Below are 13814 nucleotides of genomic sequence, written 5' to 3'. Positions count from 1 at the left end.
ACGTACCGCTAAAATACCGAGCGCATGCGTGTATTAGAGTTTCCGCGTGTTCGCCTGTTCGGCCGTTTGGCCGCTATGTCTGACAAAGAACGAGTCAAACTCGTCTCAAGCCACTCGCCATCGACAAAACCGTTTCGCCGGCGACTTCGAGTCGTCGTCGTGCTCGTTCTAGGAGCACTGGGCGTGTGCCTCGTGATCTGCGGATTGGCACTTTACGAATCGCTTAGGACGAACCAGGAGCATTCGAATAGCATTGGACTCGGACCGAAAACGACGGCATTCGTCGCAGTTCCCGGTTTCTACTTCAGCAGCGCGACGGTTATTGTGGCGGGAACGGATGTAGCCAATCGAACGCGCTTATACGCGTGTACACGCCGGCCGCACTTAGAGGTTGTCACGGTCGACGAGCGACTGCCTCGTTACGACGAACTCTTCCCGGAACAGCAGCGTACGCGCTATCTATATCTCAACACGGGCTCGACGATAAACGTTTCGTTTTGCGCACCGAACGGCCTGCGCGTGCTCGTCTACGCTACGCCTACGGGCGACGAACTCGAGCCGCTGCCCTTTAGTAGTACTTTTACGTCGCATCTCCTGCACAATCGCACCATAGATCCAAGTAATTGTACGCACGGGTGGGTGCCGAACGGCTACGTCGTTATCGAAGCGAAGAAAGACGATTGGTATCAGATCGTCTTTCTCAACGACTACAGTGGTCCGAATTTTGTCGTAAAAGACGTCTACAATATAACGTTGACGGGATTCGTGCGACAGTATCGCGTCGCCGATTGCTCGCACAGTTGCGTTCCAATGCCGAAGTCGAGTTTTTATACGAACTGTTCTGTTTCCTTACCGTTTACGTCGAGCGCTGGGGTCGTAGTAGACGTGGGTGCAATTCCGGGCTCGGATATCACTGACAAACTTGGCGGGAATTTCGTGCTGACGTATGAGCCGACTAATCGACTGAGAAACGTCTTGGCAGGCTCGATATTTCCCCTAGGCGCGCTACTAATCGTAGGAGCTATTCTCATAAAGACACGCCCGAAAAGTGACAGAAAGGAGATGTCGCGCATGTAGAACATTTTTCATTGTCGCGTTCTCTTTTTGCGGTTTGGGCGGTAGTATCCGCTCTGTTTATGACCGATTGTCGTAGGCGGGGTCGTATCAACAGCGTGCGCACCCATCGACGTCATTCGCCACGCGACCTTTGATAACGATCGTAAAGGAGTTGGGGTGGCTCTGAGAAACCGAAATGCAAAACTATGATAAGCATTCTTCGTCGACGCACGTAATCGAGCAGGAAAAAAACGACGGCACCGGCAAACCGGACATCCTCGTTTGACCGTACGAGGAACTGTTTGCCGTCGCCTATTGTTCCTTCATCATGGCAACGTCTTAGCTAAACAGGAAACGAAGATCGTGCGGTTCGGGGGTTCGACCCCCTCATATATCGAGTCGCGTGCCTAATCGCCGTCGAAGTGTTGGGTTCCCCCGACTGACGTCAATGTTATCGATAAAGTCTGCAGAAGGAAGAACGCTTTACGTTCGATCGACGCGCACAGTCAACGGTGATCGCGACAGTAATAGTTGACCCCCGAACGCAATGCGATCGGAAAGAAGCCGTTGTCGGTTGACGATTTTCGCGACGATGACGCCACCTGATGCTTCCTTCCACGTAACCCGATTAGGCTACCAATGCTCACGTGAGTGGCAATGAATGCGCGAGCCCGATTGGCTAAACCGGCACTGAAGGGTTCGTGCCCAGTCTGAAGATCGATCGCCAAGCGAACGGGCACCCCAGTCGTCGACCGACGAGCCACTGCAGCAGAACGATGAATACGTTCCCGCGCTCCCTTTTCGACATGATGAACAACGTAACGTTCGAGGTAAGCGCTCGCCCGAACCGTTTTCCGGTTACACCCGGCCCCAGCGTTGCGGCGACTGGACGAGTTTCGCTGCCGCCGCACGAACAATAGCCCACCACCTAACTTGGGAACCCCTTTCGCGCAGATGGAGAACAACAAAATGTGCGATTACGGCGTCCAGATCGACTTTTCGCCGCAGCCCGTACCACGCAATCGCACGTCGTCGCTCGAATCGTCGTCGTCGAGTCTAGGCAGTCCGAAGGGATCGCGTCGTCTGCGATTCGCCTCGACGACGACGACGACAACGACGACGACGGAGAACGACGAACGACGACGATCGAGCATACTGTCGAGTCGCTACAAAACGGAGCTCTGTCGTCCATTCGCCGAAACGGGCGCCTGCAAATACGGCGACAAATGCCAGTTCGCGCACGGTTTACTCGAGCTGCGACCGCTCGTTCGCCATCCCAAGTACAAAACCGAACTGTGTCGCACGTTTCACGCGATCGGCTTTTGCCCTTATGGGCCTCGATGCCACTTCGTTCACAATCCCGAAGAACGTCAAGCCAAAACGTCCCCGCCCTCCACCCCCTCGACGCCCTCGGGCTGCGGAGGCGGTGGCAGTAAACCGTTCGCTTTCCAACAGCCATCGTCGCCGCCGGCGTCGCCCGTTCTGATGACGACGCCGCCGAAGCCGATGCGACGATCCGTATCGCAAGTCCAATTCAATCCGCGATTCTCCGTCGACGAAATCGAGCAGAATATGCTTCGTTTCAACTACGATCGACGCGCGCTCGAAGATTGGAAACGCGAACTCGCCGTACTCGCCGATCTCGATCAACTCATCCTAAGCGAATCGCGTCCTCCTCCGCTCGTCGTCGCTCCTCCCATTGAACCGACTTTTCCTCCTCCACCCCCGCCTCCTCTTCCTCAGTCGTCTCCAGTGGAGGAAGCAGCGGCCGCTACCGCGCCGCCGCCGCCGCCGCCGCCGCCGCCGCCGTCGGATCCGTGGAATTACGCGTCGTGCAGCAGTTCGGCTGGCGAAGGCGGAGGCCCTAGGCGCTTGCCCGTTTTTAGCAGTCTCGCTTGAGAAACATTCAACGTCGAGTCTTCCGTCCGACCCGTACCTTTTTTTCTATTATCTAACTATCGTTTACAGCGTTATTCGACTCCTGCATTCATCTACTACAACGACTCCTCCCTTTATCCCTTTTGGACGTGCAACGTACTACTATCCCTCCTCGCGCTCAACATCAACGTTATTCACTGTAGGACTATAATCAATGGGGAATGCCGCTTTTTGGTGTGTTTTTTTGTTCTTGCTGCTGGAGAAATCATCATTCGTTCATCCGGTCATCAACTAAGCGTTTTTTGATTAGGATCTTAACTCTTATTATATTTATTGGATTTATATATCGACTTCTGCGCGCTGTCTAGAATTATGGCTTGGGCTCGAAGATTGTTATATTTTTTTTACGTAATAAATCCGCCCCAACTACTGGCTGCACGTGCGAACAGAATAGTTGATTGTTTGCGCTTAACAATTGACGTCATTGGCAACCGGCAACAATACCATATAAGGTCACGTTCCGCGAACTACACTAATGACTAATTAGTCGCTTCGCGAAAGGAAGCTCCCAACATCGCAATGCGACTTCAAGGCGAAGCGGCGATGCTGCTGTTCGACAGGCGAACGAAGATCGACGGCGACGGCGACGTCCGATCGCGCAACGATTCCTCGCGATTCGATCGTGCAGTCGAAAGCGACGCACGGCGCCGCCGGCGATTTGGCAACGATAATCTGCGTAGAGAGGAGGGGCATCGATTCGTTTTAGCGATTACGATCGACGGACCTGACGCACGCGCTCGTCGGAATATTGAACGAGAAGGCGCGTCGTCGGGAAGTGAGGCCAAACGGGACCGAGAGCGGCCGTTACCGATCCGCCTCCAACGCCGCTTTCCTCGTCGATATCGTCAGTGGCGGCCGTGCTTCGAAAAGTGCTCGTAATTTGGTTAGTGACAATCACCTTCGACATACGACGTATTAGAATACAATATACCCGGTACTTGCACGCCAGCTGACTGGGATTTGAAAGGTTTCGGCTATGTCTTTCAATGCCGCCGCCTGACGCGTGAGCACTTCGAGTCGTCGATTCCGAGTCGCGTTCTGTTTCTGTCGGCGAACGGGCGCAGCGATCGAGTCGACGACGACCAGCTTGGCCGCCGTTTCGATGACCGTCTCTCGGAGAGATAGGAGTCTGCACGGGGAGGAAGAGAGATAAGGTAAACGTCGTAAAGGGTTCACAATGCGGTGGCTAATGGACAGCTTGTTTAGCTAGTTTAGGATCTTCGTCATTCGCAAGGCCCCCTCAATATCCGCCGTGTCCTCTTACCGGCGTTCGAGAGCGTCCAAAGACGGTTCGAAATAGACGTGAATTCTTGAACTAATTAGCTCGAGCAAGTCCGGATTCTCCGGATTGCGAGCGTTCAGCATTTCAACCAGCCTATTTATGTTTTTTTCTACTATGGGTCATAAAAGATTACTGACGTACCGCTCTCCGCTAAAAGCCGCTTCGGTGTCAATATAAATAACGGCGCCGTCAAGACCGCCGCATTCGCGCGGAAGTGCCGCCTGCATGGCGAGCATAAGCGAAAATTGCGTTTTTCCGCTGCCAGGTGGACCGGCAATCTTTTTTAAAAGATAAATAAATAAATAAATAAATAAATAAATAGATAGTTGATAAGGAAAAAGCGCGTGCTTTACTTCCGTGACCGTAGCAATGGGAAGTCCGCCTCTCAGTGCTGCGTCAAGCGGTAGCAGCGACGTCGCAAGGAATGCGGCTTCTCGAGATCGTTGGAATTCCAGAGCCTGAAACGATGCGAATCGTCTCTCTTCATCCAATTTGACCCGTTTTCTGACTAACCGTTTTTGGTTTGGGAGCTACGGACTTGGCTACTGCTCTGGTCGCGACATCGAGTTCGTCGCGACACTTTACCCCAAGTATTTTCGTCAATTCCAAGGGATTCCGACTAAGGAAATCCTGTGGTGTGCGATTTACATTGTGCAGTGCGCTCGATCGAGCTCTGACTCTACTTTGCAAGTCGCAACGCCGGCTTTGACGAGTTTAGCCTTCGCATCGTCGCTCAAGCCAGCGACTCGCTTCACCGACCTCATCCTAAAGCGCGCTAGAATTTTGTTGTGGGAATCACTCCGATCGCCGCGTACTGTACAACAACCGCTTTATCACTTCGCAATCGCTTCGTTCTTCGCACGCAGAAAGTCAACGAAGTTCGGACAGAAAGCTATCGCTTCAGAAAAGCGCGCCCGCGATTTAAAAAAAACGCGAGAGAAGCGCGCGACGCGAAGGAGGAGCAGAACGCCAGCCGACAGAAGCGAACGAACAACGCCACCAGTACAGTATCCAGCATCGCTACAACGCCTCGAAATTGCATTATAGGACTAAAAAGCAATCGGATCCGGTCCAAAATGAGCGAAGAAGCGACGAACGTCGCCGCCAACGAATCGTCCCCTCTCGACGACGTCAACTGGCGAAAGCGCTCTCTCGACGCCGAGGAGCAAATCGAGAAGTTTCAACGACAAATCGGTCGAGTGAAAGAGCTCCTTGACGCGAAGGTGTGTCGCGTCTCGACGCGCGTTGACGCCTTTGAGAAAGTGTCCTCGACTTTTCTCTATCTCAGCTTCGCGAAGTCGATACGACGGTCGTTTTCGCCGAGGAACGCGCCGATAAGGCCGAGGAAAAGGTATAAAAGGGAGAAAGATTTCGAATGCACGATATTCGACGAAAGTTTATGGGTGTGGTACAGGAAGTTAGCTATAGTGTCTTATACAAATAATAGAAGGGGGGATAAGTGCCAAAATTCATAATTTATACATGTGATCTAGTATAGACTGTGGTATTCATATTTAGACGAAGTCTTTGGCGAGCCAATTGGCGGCGACAAATGAGGAGCTCGATCTCTATAAGAATCGGGTGAGCCAATAATTTTCCCTCCTTTTTCTTCTGTAGTGACATTTAATTTTTTAATTAAAAAAATTAAGTTGCGTGATTTGGAAGTGCAGAGAGACGAACGCACGTCGAATCTGAGAAAACAAGTCAATGAATTGGTATAAGAGTAGCGTTCATGACGTTTCTCGCTCCAAAGTCCCCCCCCCCCCCCCCCCCCCCGTCTCTAGAGAGAACTGAGGCAAGAGGAGCGAAAGACGTTCGATCAAAAGATCGGTAACATTCGCGAGTGGGTCGCCAACAAAGTCAGCGAGGCAAGTCCAAAGAAGAAAAAAAACAACGAATCAATAAATACACTTTTATGCATACAGTTAGATGCAAAAGTCGCTACGTTGCGCGGGAAGCACGAAAAGGCGATAGAAATCATACGATCGTGGAACGAATGTGAGTTGAGAATAGAGGTCAAAAAATTAGATAGCTGACTGTATATGCTTTTATCTAGTTGATGACGGGATTGCTGCTCAGACGGCGGCCTTTCGCGATCTCGCCGCTCTCTTCAACGTCTCCACTCCGCATTCGCCGCACCAACGACCTCGTTCCATGTCGGTCGACGTGAGTCCGGCTCAGCGACGACGACTGGTCGAATCGTTTTCCTTGTCGCCTTCGTCGTCGCTCGCGCCCACGCCCACGCCCACGCCGCCGCCGCTTCCGACGAAAAGATCGCGAAGTAGCGGCGCTATCGCCGGAATGTCGTACGTCGCGCTCGATCCGTCGAATCCGGGTCGAATTGTCATGGGAGACAGCGCCGCTGCCGTTCATCTTCCGTCGCTGGAAGCGGTGCCGGAAGACCAACAGGCGCCCGTCAAAAAACCAAGTTTCGTCGGAGGAGAAGGAGGATACGTTCGAGTTGATCCGTCGAATCCAAATCTCGTCATTGCAATGAATAACGGAATCTCCTTCGACGAGGACGTCGAAGACGAACTCGATTGTCTCAATTCGACGACGGACTCATTCGTTTCCGCCGTCCAATCACTGAGTCATTTGTCGCCGACGACCGAGTCGCCGTACGAGATTCCCCTTGAGGTGCTGATGCGACGACGCGGTACGCCGCTCTTGTTCGGGCAATCCGTGTCGCAGCGATCGCTTGAAGAGGAGGAGGAGGCGAAGGAGAAGATACCGCCGCCGCTGCCGCATCGAAACGTTCCCGCTATCGTCAACACGTCTTTTGTACGGAAAGAAATAGAGGCGAGATATAGAGAGGAAAGACTGGTCTCTTGATTTTTTAGGAGGAGACTATTTATAATGTGGCGGCAGATAGCCTAAATAGTCCCCCTGTCATTTCACCTATTCTGGGTACTGCAAAGACGATGCGGCCTTCTCTTCTTGATTTTCTTGTTTGTAGTGACCATGGAACCGGTCAAGTTCACGTCGTCACTCAGAAGAGGAAAGTGTACATACAAAGACGAGGTGCTACTTGATTACGTTTTTAAATTTAACGTATTAATGAAGTATGCGTGCTTAGATGAAAGGAGCGCCGGTGTTTGCAACCCTAGAGGGAGTAAGTAGTCGCGTATAAAATATAGATTCCAATTTTTTTTTCTTTTTATTAGCAAGCGGCTCCGTTGCACGGCGTTCCGTTTTGTGGCGAATCGACGGATTCGTCTGCGAGCGATGCGGACGTCTTGTCTTCCTCGTCGTCGTTGTTTTCCGGTCGCCGTGGTCGCCGTCGCCGTCAGATCATGCAGTCGGAATACGAACCGACGACGGCAACAACGCCGGAATGCGTCGCGCTTCCTCGCTCGCGGCTGTCCGCCGAGCTGCTGCGAACGCGCAGTCTTCGTCGCGAGGAGTTGGAGAAGAGCGGCTATTTGACAAAGCTCGGCAGCAAGATGAAAACCTGGAAGCGATATTGGTTTGTGTTGAGCGCCGAAAAGTTGAACTACTACAGAGTGCAGGTAAACGTATGAGCCACGGGAAAGAAATGATTATTGTGATTGACTTTTCCCAGAGTGAAGTGGGACGGAAGAAGCCGCGCGGCGTTATTGAGCTAGATTACTTTAGTCGAATTTCTCGATCAGCTCAAACGCACACATTTGAGGTGTGACGTGTAATTCTGCTATTATGCGAGATAGGATTTCGTTCGTTTTTTTTTTTTGGTAGATTGCCACTGATAGACGGACCTACTATTTGACGGCGGAATCGGAGACGTCGTTGTCGGGGTGGATAAAAGGTGAGCGCTAGTTTAGCCAACGTATTAACTCCCCTTTCTACGTTTACGTAGTCCTTCAAAATGTGCTACAGAAGAGTGTCAGAAAGCCGACGGCATCTGCCGAGAAGACAACAGCAAAAGTATCAATGAAAGGATGGGTCACCAGGGTACTGCAACCATTATTATATAATCAATAATAGTACTAATACTAAATAGGTCAGTCGGGGTCGACCTCGAAAGCGATGGTGCGTACTGATAAATAACATATTGAGCTACTACAAGAAAGCATCGGACAAGGTATGTGTAACCGCGTCATTGTATATGGTATAATATATTCTCCCGTTTAGATTGCCATTGGTCGAACTGACGTCACGGGCTGTTACGTGCAGGAAATCGATCGACGCGATTACTCCGGTTCGGACAGCGAAGATTGGTCGTCGTCGTCGCGGTCGTCGTCGCCGTCGACGGGTCGCGAGTTCACCGTTGAATTGGTCACGCAAGCGGGCGGCGATCCGATTTACCTTTTGGTTTCGTCGAAACAGGAAAAGGTTAATAAGAAAGACAAAAAATCATTTTTTTATTGGTGCGGTGCGAGGAGACGTTTTCTTTTTCTTTTTCTCTCGCAGGATGCCTGGCTTTATCATTTGGGACTGGCAAGCGGAAATCTGATGACGACGAAAATGGCAACGGACACGGAAAAATTGATCGACAATCTAATGACCGTTGAAGGAAATCCGGGTAGGCGATCGATAACGACGTGTTTCCGTGTTTCATTTTTGGGTTTCGACAGAAAGCAAATTTTGGCGTCATCCCGTTCTTTCTCACACCGACGAACCGATAGGCGAACCGCTGACGACTCTTCCGTCGGATACGCTGAAGAAAGAAGCGCTCAAAATGTTCAAAGTTCGAAATCGCGAATTCCCATTAATTAATTATAAAGAAATCGATTGTTTTTCCTCTCCAGTCGATTCAACTATTCACGTCGGTTCCCATCAATTACGCCGCCGTCGACTACCACATCGATCTCGCTCAGCTCGCCGTATCCGATTGCCTAGCGAAAGTCGAACTCCAAAACGAGTTCTACTGCCAGCTGATTCGCCAATCGAATCGTCATCCCGATCCGGACGGATCGCAGGCGCTTCAATGCTGGATGCTTCTCGCGCTCACCTGCCCCGTCTTTCTGCCCAAGCAGAAATTCCTTTGGTATTTCAAACAATACCTGCAGGGCCACGCCAGCATGAGGTGAGTGAGAAAGAGAGATACGCTAGAGGATGTGTCTAGGGTATTTCTTTTTTTTTTCTTTTTTCTCGAGGCCTTTGGCTGTTCGATATGCGGTGTACTGTCAGCGATGCGTTCATCGAGCCGAATCGAGCGCTGCTAGAGAATGCGGTCCATCTCGACTGGAGGTGAGAGATATTCCGACTTTTTCGGTTTTTGAATTAAATATCGTAGGCGCTGTCTGTTCTTCTCGGAGACGCGCTGAAGCATTCGAATCCGCTCAGCATTCCCATTCATTTGTCCGATAAGACGTACCAGGTGCGTCCCTGGAGGGAGGGAGGGAGGGAGGGAGGGACCCCACGAACAAAGAATAACACACACGCGTAGGTCATCAGCTTTGACGGGTCTGCAACGGTGCACGAATTGACGTCGCGTCTCAGTCAGGCAAGAGCCGGAGACGACGATCGACGACAGTCACTGTGTCGTCATCATCTCTGTCCGTATCTTCTAGGAATTAGGCATGCGAGATGTTCTCGTAACTGGATTTGCTCTCTTCACCGACGACCCGTGCAATTCCAATCGCGAGCATTGTCTCGAAGCGGATGTTAAGGTTTTTATCCGTCTTTTCCTCCCCGCGGGGGTCGCCTCCCGGCTTTCTTTTCGTTCTTATATACATATTTTTACGTCTGCTGCGCCCCTCTGACGTCGATGGAATTCCGACGGAGTTTAATTCTGCGTTCCCGACAGGTTTGCGATGCCATTGTCATGTGGGAACAATTGGCGCGCGAAGGCAATCAGGGTCGAATCGATCTCTCTCGATCGATAAAAATGTCATTTAAGAACAGGTAACTCTAGTCGACCATATAATGGCAATGACCTCTGTTCTCCACCCCGCTCTGCTCCTAGGCTCTATTTTAGGAACGTCGTGCGCGGAGAAACGGAAAAGGAACGAATGCTAATGCTTTATCAGGCGCTCCAAAGTGTTTATCACGGCCCATTTCCTGCTAATCAGGATCTGGCTATTGATCTGGCGTCGCTCATGCTTCAGGTACGCTCGGGGGGAGAAACGCATATCGAGTTTCGGTTCAGTTGGGAAAATTTGCCGGCAGACGGAATTCGGAGATCGGAAAGTGATCGCCGGCGGGGAAAACGCTGACTTGGCGGCGAAAGAGCAGCAGGAGCAACAACTCGGTCGCATTTTCACGCACTATTTTCCGCAAAATCTCAGTCAAAATATGTCGACGGAAGCAAAGAGGTATTTTGTACACGAGGAGCAGCTAGATCGCCGTCTATATAGACTTCGTCTAAGAAATATCGTAATCCAAGTCGCCGAAAAGTGGACGGCTTTGCGATCGCGTTTGCCGTCGGATTGCGCGAGAATTTACCTTAACGTTTGTCGTCGATGGCCGTTTTTCGGTGCCAAACTTTTCCCCTGTCGAGTGAGCCCGGGGAAGAATAACGAACGGCAGTGTTATTGACTTTTTTTTATTGCCTTTAGCGAAAAGCTGACGATTTGGGCGCGCTTCTCGCCGTCCAAGAGCATTTTATAAGCGTTCTCGAGTCGGCGACGATGGTGAAAGTGCCGTTCGACGAAGTGGGGCTATGCCGTTTTCATTTCGGTCTCTTTGTTTTTCCAGAAATTGATTCATCGTTACCCGTACGAGAATTTAGTTACGTTTGGAGGTCACAAGGACGATTTCATGATTGTCGTGAAGAAGCAAAATTTGACGAGTGGCTTCGCGGAACCGGAGGTAGCAACGGAAAAGTGCCTTTTTGGAATGACACCGGGGCTGGTAAGAGGAAGTTCTATAAATGAAGGGTCGCAATTTATTTTCTATTTATCGAATCCCGTTGCAGGTCGTGGAAACGACAAATCTCGTCGCTAGTTACATCAATGCTATCAAGTCGAGAGGCAGTATTGGCTATCTCGAATCGACGCTGCTCGAGGAGAAAGAGTCGGACAGGCGGCGAGGCGAAAAAGATTGCTACAAGGCGATTTATCTACCGTCCTTGAAGTCCTAAGTCATGTATGAGCAGGTGGACTGGTAACTTAGTACATACAGTACTATATATAATACTAGTCGATTTCGGGCGTAAATATTTTATTCAGTACTGTTACTAAAAGCGTTCCGATGAATATGGATGTTGTGGTTTGCGGCTGCGGGGCAAATCCACTTTGCTTCGCGCCTGAAGCGCAGGTGCGCTAACTCTCGATTTAGTATGCAAATACAGTAGTTCCCCCTACGGGAATCACGCGCCAGTCAGGAGGTCGTAAAGGAGCGTGTGGGGGGGATTACCGCGATCAGGTCAGATCGAAAGCTCGTGACAGTGCTTAGGCGTCAAAAATTGCATCATCGACGAGTAAGAAAATGGGATTTCTTAGTAAAAGAACCGAAGCGCGTAGCAAATAGAACCGTCTAGTAAAGTGCGGGTCCTTATTACGCGGAAGCAAGGCTCGGAAGTTCCGCATACGGTGCGCCCTATGCACCTGAACAAAGGCGCTTCCGAGTTGACGTCATTTTCCCGGTACCTAATCACTTCCTCATCACGAGTCCCCGTACAGTACTTTGATCGCCTGCGTGCCCTGCGGTTTGCCATAGCGAAGCCAACAGTCGGTGGGAGCGGCAGGAAATTTCGCTCCCCTTCGCCTGTTTTGACTTTCACTTACTCGTTTATAACGACCGATACCCGAATCGCGCAGGCACATCGCTCGATGAGCTCGACGCCACCGCCACCGTCACCGCCGTCATCTCGCAAACGAAAACACGACACGATGACGGAAACGATGGCGAACGCGAACGCCGCCGCCGCCGCAGACAGGACGTCGTTCGAAAGGGAAAGGCAAGCGATCTGGGGTCTAAGCATGTCGAAACTTTCGACGTATCAAGCGTCCGGCTACCAACAGTTACGACGCGCCGTGCTCGTTTGGCAAACGATGCGCACCGTTTTTCAGTCCTACCAGACCGAGACGGAACAAAAGGAAAATTCCGCGGTTGGCGCGACGCCGACGCCGCCGTCGCCGACGCGACGCGACGAAGAAAACGAAACAATGGACGAAGAGAAAGGGGAGCCGATCGAAGGGGAAACGACGATGACGAACGTCGTTGACGTGTACGCGGAGACGCCTAGTGGCGGCGACAACGTTGACGGGGGCAACGACGAAGGGGAGGACGATCGTCACGACGATCGAACAGAGGATGTCAAAGATCGCGAGAGAATGCGATCGATCGTCAATCAAAACAAGCGCGTCTGTTGCATTCGTCTATACGAGGGCGAAGTCGAGGAACGCGGAAGTTGTTCGGATCTCTTTAGCGAAGGCGATGACGACGACGACGGCGATGACGACGACGACGACGACAGCGATAGCGGCGTCGGCGATTTGGGGTTGGTTGCGACCGGCGATTCCGGCGATTCCGGCGATTGCGATAGTGAGGAGGACTTTTTGACTGTATTACTCGGTCGAAGTTCGCTCAGTCAGAAGGCCGGGCCTTATAGCCCAAACTGTTCGCTCGAAGCGTCGAGCGCTTCTAATAACTGCAGAATGTCCGTCGAAGTTCTCGAGAATTAGATTTTTTGAAATGACAGATGCGTATTCGAAATATTTGGTACAGTAGTTATTATTCTAAGAAGATGGTGTATTCTAATTTGACCGCAATGTTGACAAACTTCCATTGCACACCTGTTCGTCGTTGATGTCAACATTCGCACGCTAAACCCTTTCGCACGCGCACGCGCACGCATGGGACTCAAACTGAAGGAAATCGGAGCCGTTCTTCGCGATAGACAGGTCCGCGATCGCTTTCAACGCTTCGAAAAATAGCCGAACGAGTCTTTCCAGTCGAAACCGGTCATCGGCTTTCTATTTCTCGCCGTTCTCGGCTTTCTCGTCGTCGCCTATTTCTCCCAGACGTCGAACAGCCTCGGTGAGACGATCGAGACGGGGCCGTCAAAGCAAAACGCACCTGCTGCGTAACGATAACAACGTTTCCTCTAGCTCTCCAAGCATTTCTTTATCTCATTGTCTTCGATATATTGAGGCGAGACAAAGCAATAGAAGTCGCCCTCTAATTTGTCCGTTTATCGTTCTCCTCGCCTGCGTGTGTAGTCTGCTCACTTGTTTGGTCACGATATGGGTATCGAAACAGAAGCCGAATGCGGTCTATTCGTTTGGGTATCGCCTCAATCAACGATTGATTGATTGATCTGATTGATTTTTATTGATTGGGGGCCCCCGTTTGATAAGATACGAACGAGTCGAAGTCGTCGCTGTCTTCACGAGCACCAGTCTCGTCATCTTTTTCGGCTTGTCTGTAGTTAAACACGGGTAAGAAAAGAGAAGCATTTTTTGTGTGGTTGTATGATTCTATGACTTCGTTTTTTTTAGTCTTGAACGATTATTTCAACCGCCTGCTGTGATGACGTACGTGAGCGGTTGAGCTCGGAGTCGGCGTTACTGTAGCTTGAATCTCCTTAGGTCAGACTTATTGCTGGCGACTCTTCTTGGATTGAGCATTCATCTATTGATTACGTACTGCGTCAAGAACAAAGCCTACAGTC

The 13814-nt window shown here is 51.0% G+C and overlaps 5 protein-coding genes across 7 annotated transcripts in view; 4 read left to right on the top strand and 1 right to left on the bottom strand.

Moving 5' to 3' along the window:
- Positions 1-24: 24 nt before the first annotated feature.
- On the top strand, positions 25-1145 carry LOC136189282 (uncharacterized). The gene has a single exon (XM_065977203.1). It carries the CDS (start codon positions 25-27, stop codon positions 1075-1077), a length of 1053 nt encoding a protein of 350 aa, XP_065833275.1. The 3' UTR covers positions 1078-1145.
- A 340-nt stretch (positions 1146-1485) lies between these two features.
- LOC136189278 (mRNA decay activator protein ZFP36L2-like) lies at positions 1486-3363 on the top strand. Of its 2 annotated transcripts, XM_065977199.1 has the most exons (3): positions 1486-1703; positions 1753-1886; positions 2011-3363. In XM_065977199.1, exons 1-3 carry the CDS (start codon positions 1604-1606, stop codon positions 2953-2955), a joined length of 1179 nt encoding a protein of 392 aa, XP_065833271.1. In that variant the 5' UTR covers positions 1486-1603; the 3' UTR covers positions 2956-3363. The 2 variants fall into 2 exon arrangements, with proteins under 2 accessions (XP_065833271.1, XP_065833272.1); XM_065977200.1 differs by having other exon boundaries at positions 1494-1886.
- Positions 1787-5036, bottom strand: LOC136189091 (DNA repair protein RAD51 homolog 2-like). The gene is made up of 8 exons (XM_065976936.1): positions 4960-5036; positions 4790-4895; positions 4630-4734; positions 4418-4554; positions 4297-4369; positions 3949-4200; positions 3719-3892; positions 1787-3666 (listed from the first exon to the last, which is right to left on the bottom strand). Exons 1-8 carry the CDS (start codon positions 5001-5003, stop codon positions 3478-3480), a joined length of 1080 nt encoding a protein of 359 aa, XP_065833008.1. The 5' UTR covers positions 5004-5036; the 3' UTR covers positions 1787-3477.
- On the top strand, positions 4675-12906 carry LOC136189254 (pleckstrin homology domain-containing family H member 1-like). Of its 2 annotated transcripts, none has more exons than XM_065977168.1 (31): positions 4675-5278; positions 5334-5499; positions 5565-5627; positions 5795-5857; positions 5926-5991; positions 6061-6144; positions 6202-6274; positions 6333-7057; positions 7117-7183; positions 7233-7297; positions 7353-7388; positions 7441-7785; positions 7839-7928; positions 7991-8060; positions 8112-8206; positions 8256-8336; positions 8387-8587; positions 8666-8777; positions 8830-8942; positions 9004-9281; positions 9352-9445; positions 9492-9575; positions 9645-9701; positions 9769-9867; positions 10005-10102; positions 10164-10305; positions 10367-10512; positions 10567-10696; positions 10756-10830; positions 10895-11050; positions 11115-12906. In XM_065977168.1, the coding sequence occupies exons 2-31, from the start codon at positions 5353-5355 to the stop codon at positions 11277-11279; spliced, it is 4020 nt and encodes a 1339-aa protein (XP_065833240.1). In that variant the 5' UTR covers positions 4675-5278; positions 5334-5352; the 3' UTR covers positions 11280-12906. The 2 variants fall into 2 exon arrangements, with proteins under 2 accessions (XP_065833240.1, XP_065833239.1); XM_065977167.1 differs by having other exon boundaries at positions 5324-5499.
- A 59-nt stretch (positions 12907-12965) lies between these two features.
- Positions 12966-13814, top strand: part of LOC136189280 (zinc transporter 6-like) — a gene marked incomplete in the record, with an annotated part of 1720 nt that continues 871 nt past the window's right edge. Inside the window, 7 exon segments of the mRNA XM_065977202.1 lie at positions 12966-13044; positions 13096-13180; positions 13252-13294; positions 13363-13428; positions 13501-13581; positions 13642-13677; positions 13732-13814. Coding sequence (XP_065833274.1) covers positions 12997-13044; positions 13096-13180; positions 13252-13294; positions 13363-13428; positions 13501-13581; positions 13642-13677; positions 13732-13814 — 442 coding nt within the window.

The sequence above is a fragment of the Oscarella lobularis genome, chromosome 7, assembly GCF_947507565.1.
Source record: "Oscarella lobularis chromosome 7, ooOscLobu1.1, whole genome shotgun sequence".
In the NCBI taxonomy this organism is placed as follows: domain Eukaryota; kingdom Metazoa; phylum Porifera; class Homoscleromorpha; order Homosclerophorida; family Oscarellidae; genus Oscarella; species Oscarella lobularis.
The sequence above is the reverse complement of the archived record's forward strand: the minus strand, read 5'-3'. Positions and strand labels throughout refer to the sequence as shown.

What these genes read in the sequence shown, in the direction of transcription:
- LOC136189282 (XM_065977203.1), top strand. Translation starts at nt 25, where the DNA reads ATGCGTGTATTAGAGTTTCCGCGTGTTCGCCTGTTCGGCCGTTTGGCC.
- LOC136189278 (XM_065977199.1), top strand. Translation starts at nt 1,604, where the DNA reads ATGCGATCGGAAAGAAGCCGTTGTCGGTTGACGATTTTCGCGACGATG. An exon ending in ATTAGGCTACCAATGCTCAC is followed by an intron (nt 1,704 to 1,752) that starts GTGAGTGGCAAT and finishes CCGGCACTGAAG; the next exon opens with GGTTCGTGCCCAGTCTGAAG. An exon ending in TGAACAACGTAACGTTCGAG is followed by an intron (nt 1,887 to 2,010) that starts GTAAGCGCTCGC and finishes CCTTTCGCGCAG; the next exon opens with ATGGAGAACAACAAAATGTG.
- LOC136189091 (XM_065976936.1), bottom strand. Translation starts at nt 5,003, where the DNA reads ATGCGAAGGCTAAACTCGTCAAAGCCGGCGTTGCGACTTGCAAA. An exon ending in CCGGCGTTGCGACTTGCAAA is followed by an intron (nt 4,896 to 4,959) that starts GTAGAGTCAGAG and finishes GGATTTCCTTAG; the next exon opens with TCGGAATCCCTTGGAATTGA. An exon ending in TAATTAGTTCAAGAATTCAC is followed by an intron (nt 4,201 to 4,296) that starts GTCTATTTCGAA and finishes ATCCTAAACTAG; the next exon opens with CTAAACAAGCTGTCCATTAG.
- LOC136189254 (XM_065977168.1), top strand. Translation starts at nt 5,353, where the DNA reads ATGAGCGAAGAAGCGACGAACGTCGCCGCCAACGAATCGTCCCCTCTC. An exon ending in AAGAGCTCCTTGACGCGAAG is followed by an intron (nt 5,500 to 5,564) that starts GTGTGTCGCGTC and finishes TCTCTATCTCAG; the next exon opens with CTTCGCGAAGTCGATACGAC. An exon ending in TGACGTCGCGTCTCAGTCAG is followed by an intron (nt 9,702 to 9,768) that starts GCAAGAGCCGGA and finishes CGTATCTTCTAG; the next exon opens with GAATTAGGCATGCGAGATGT.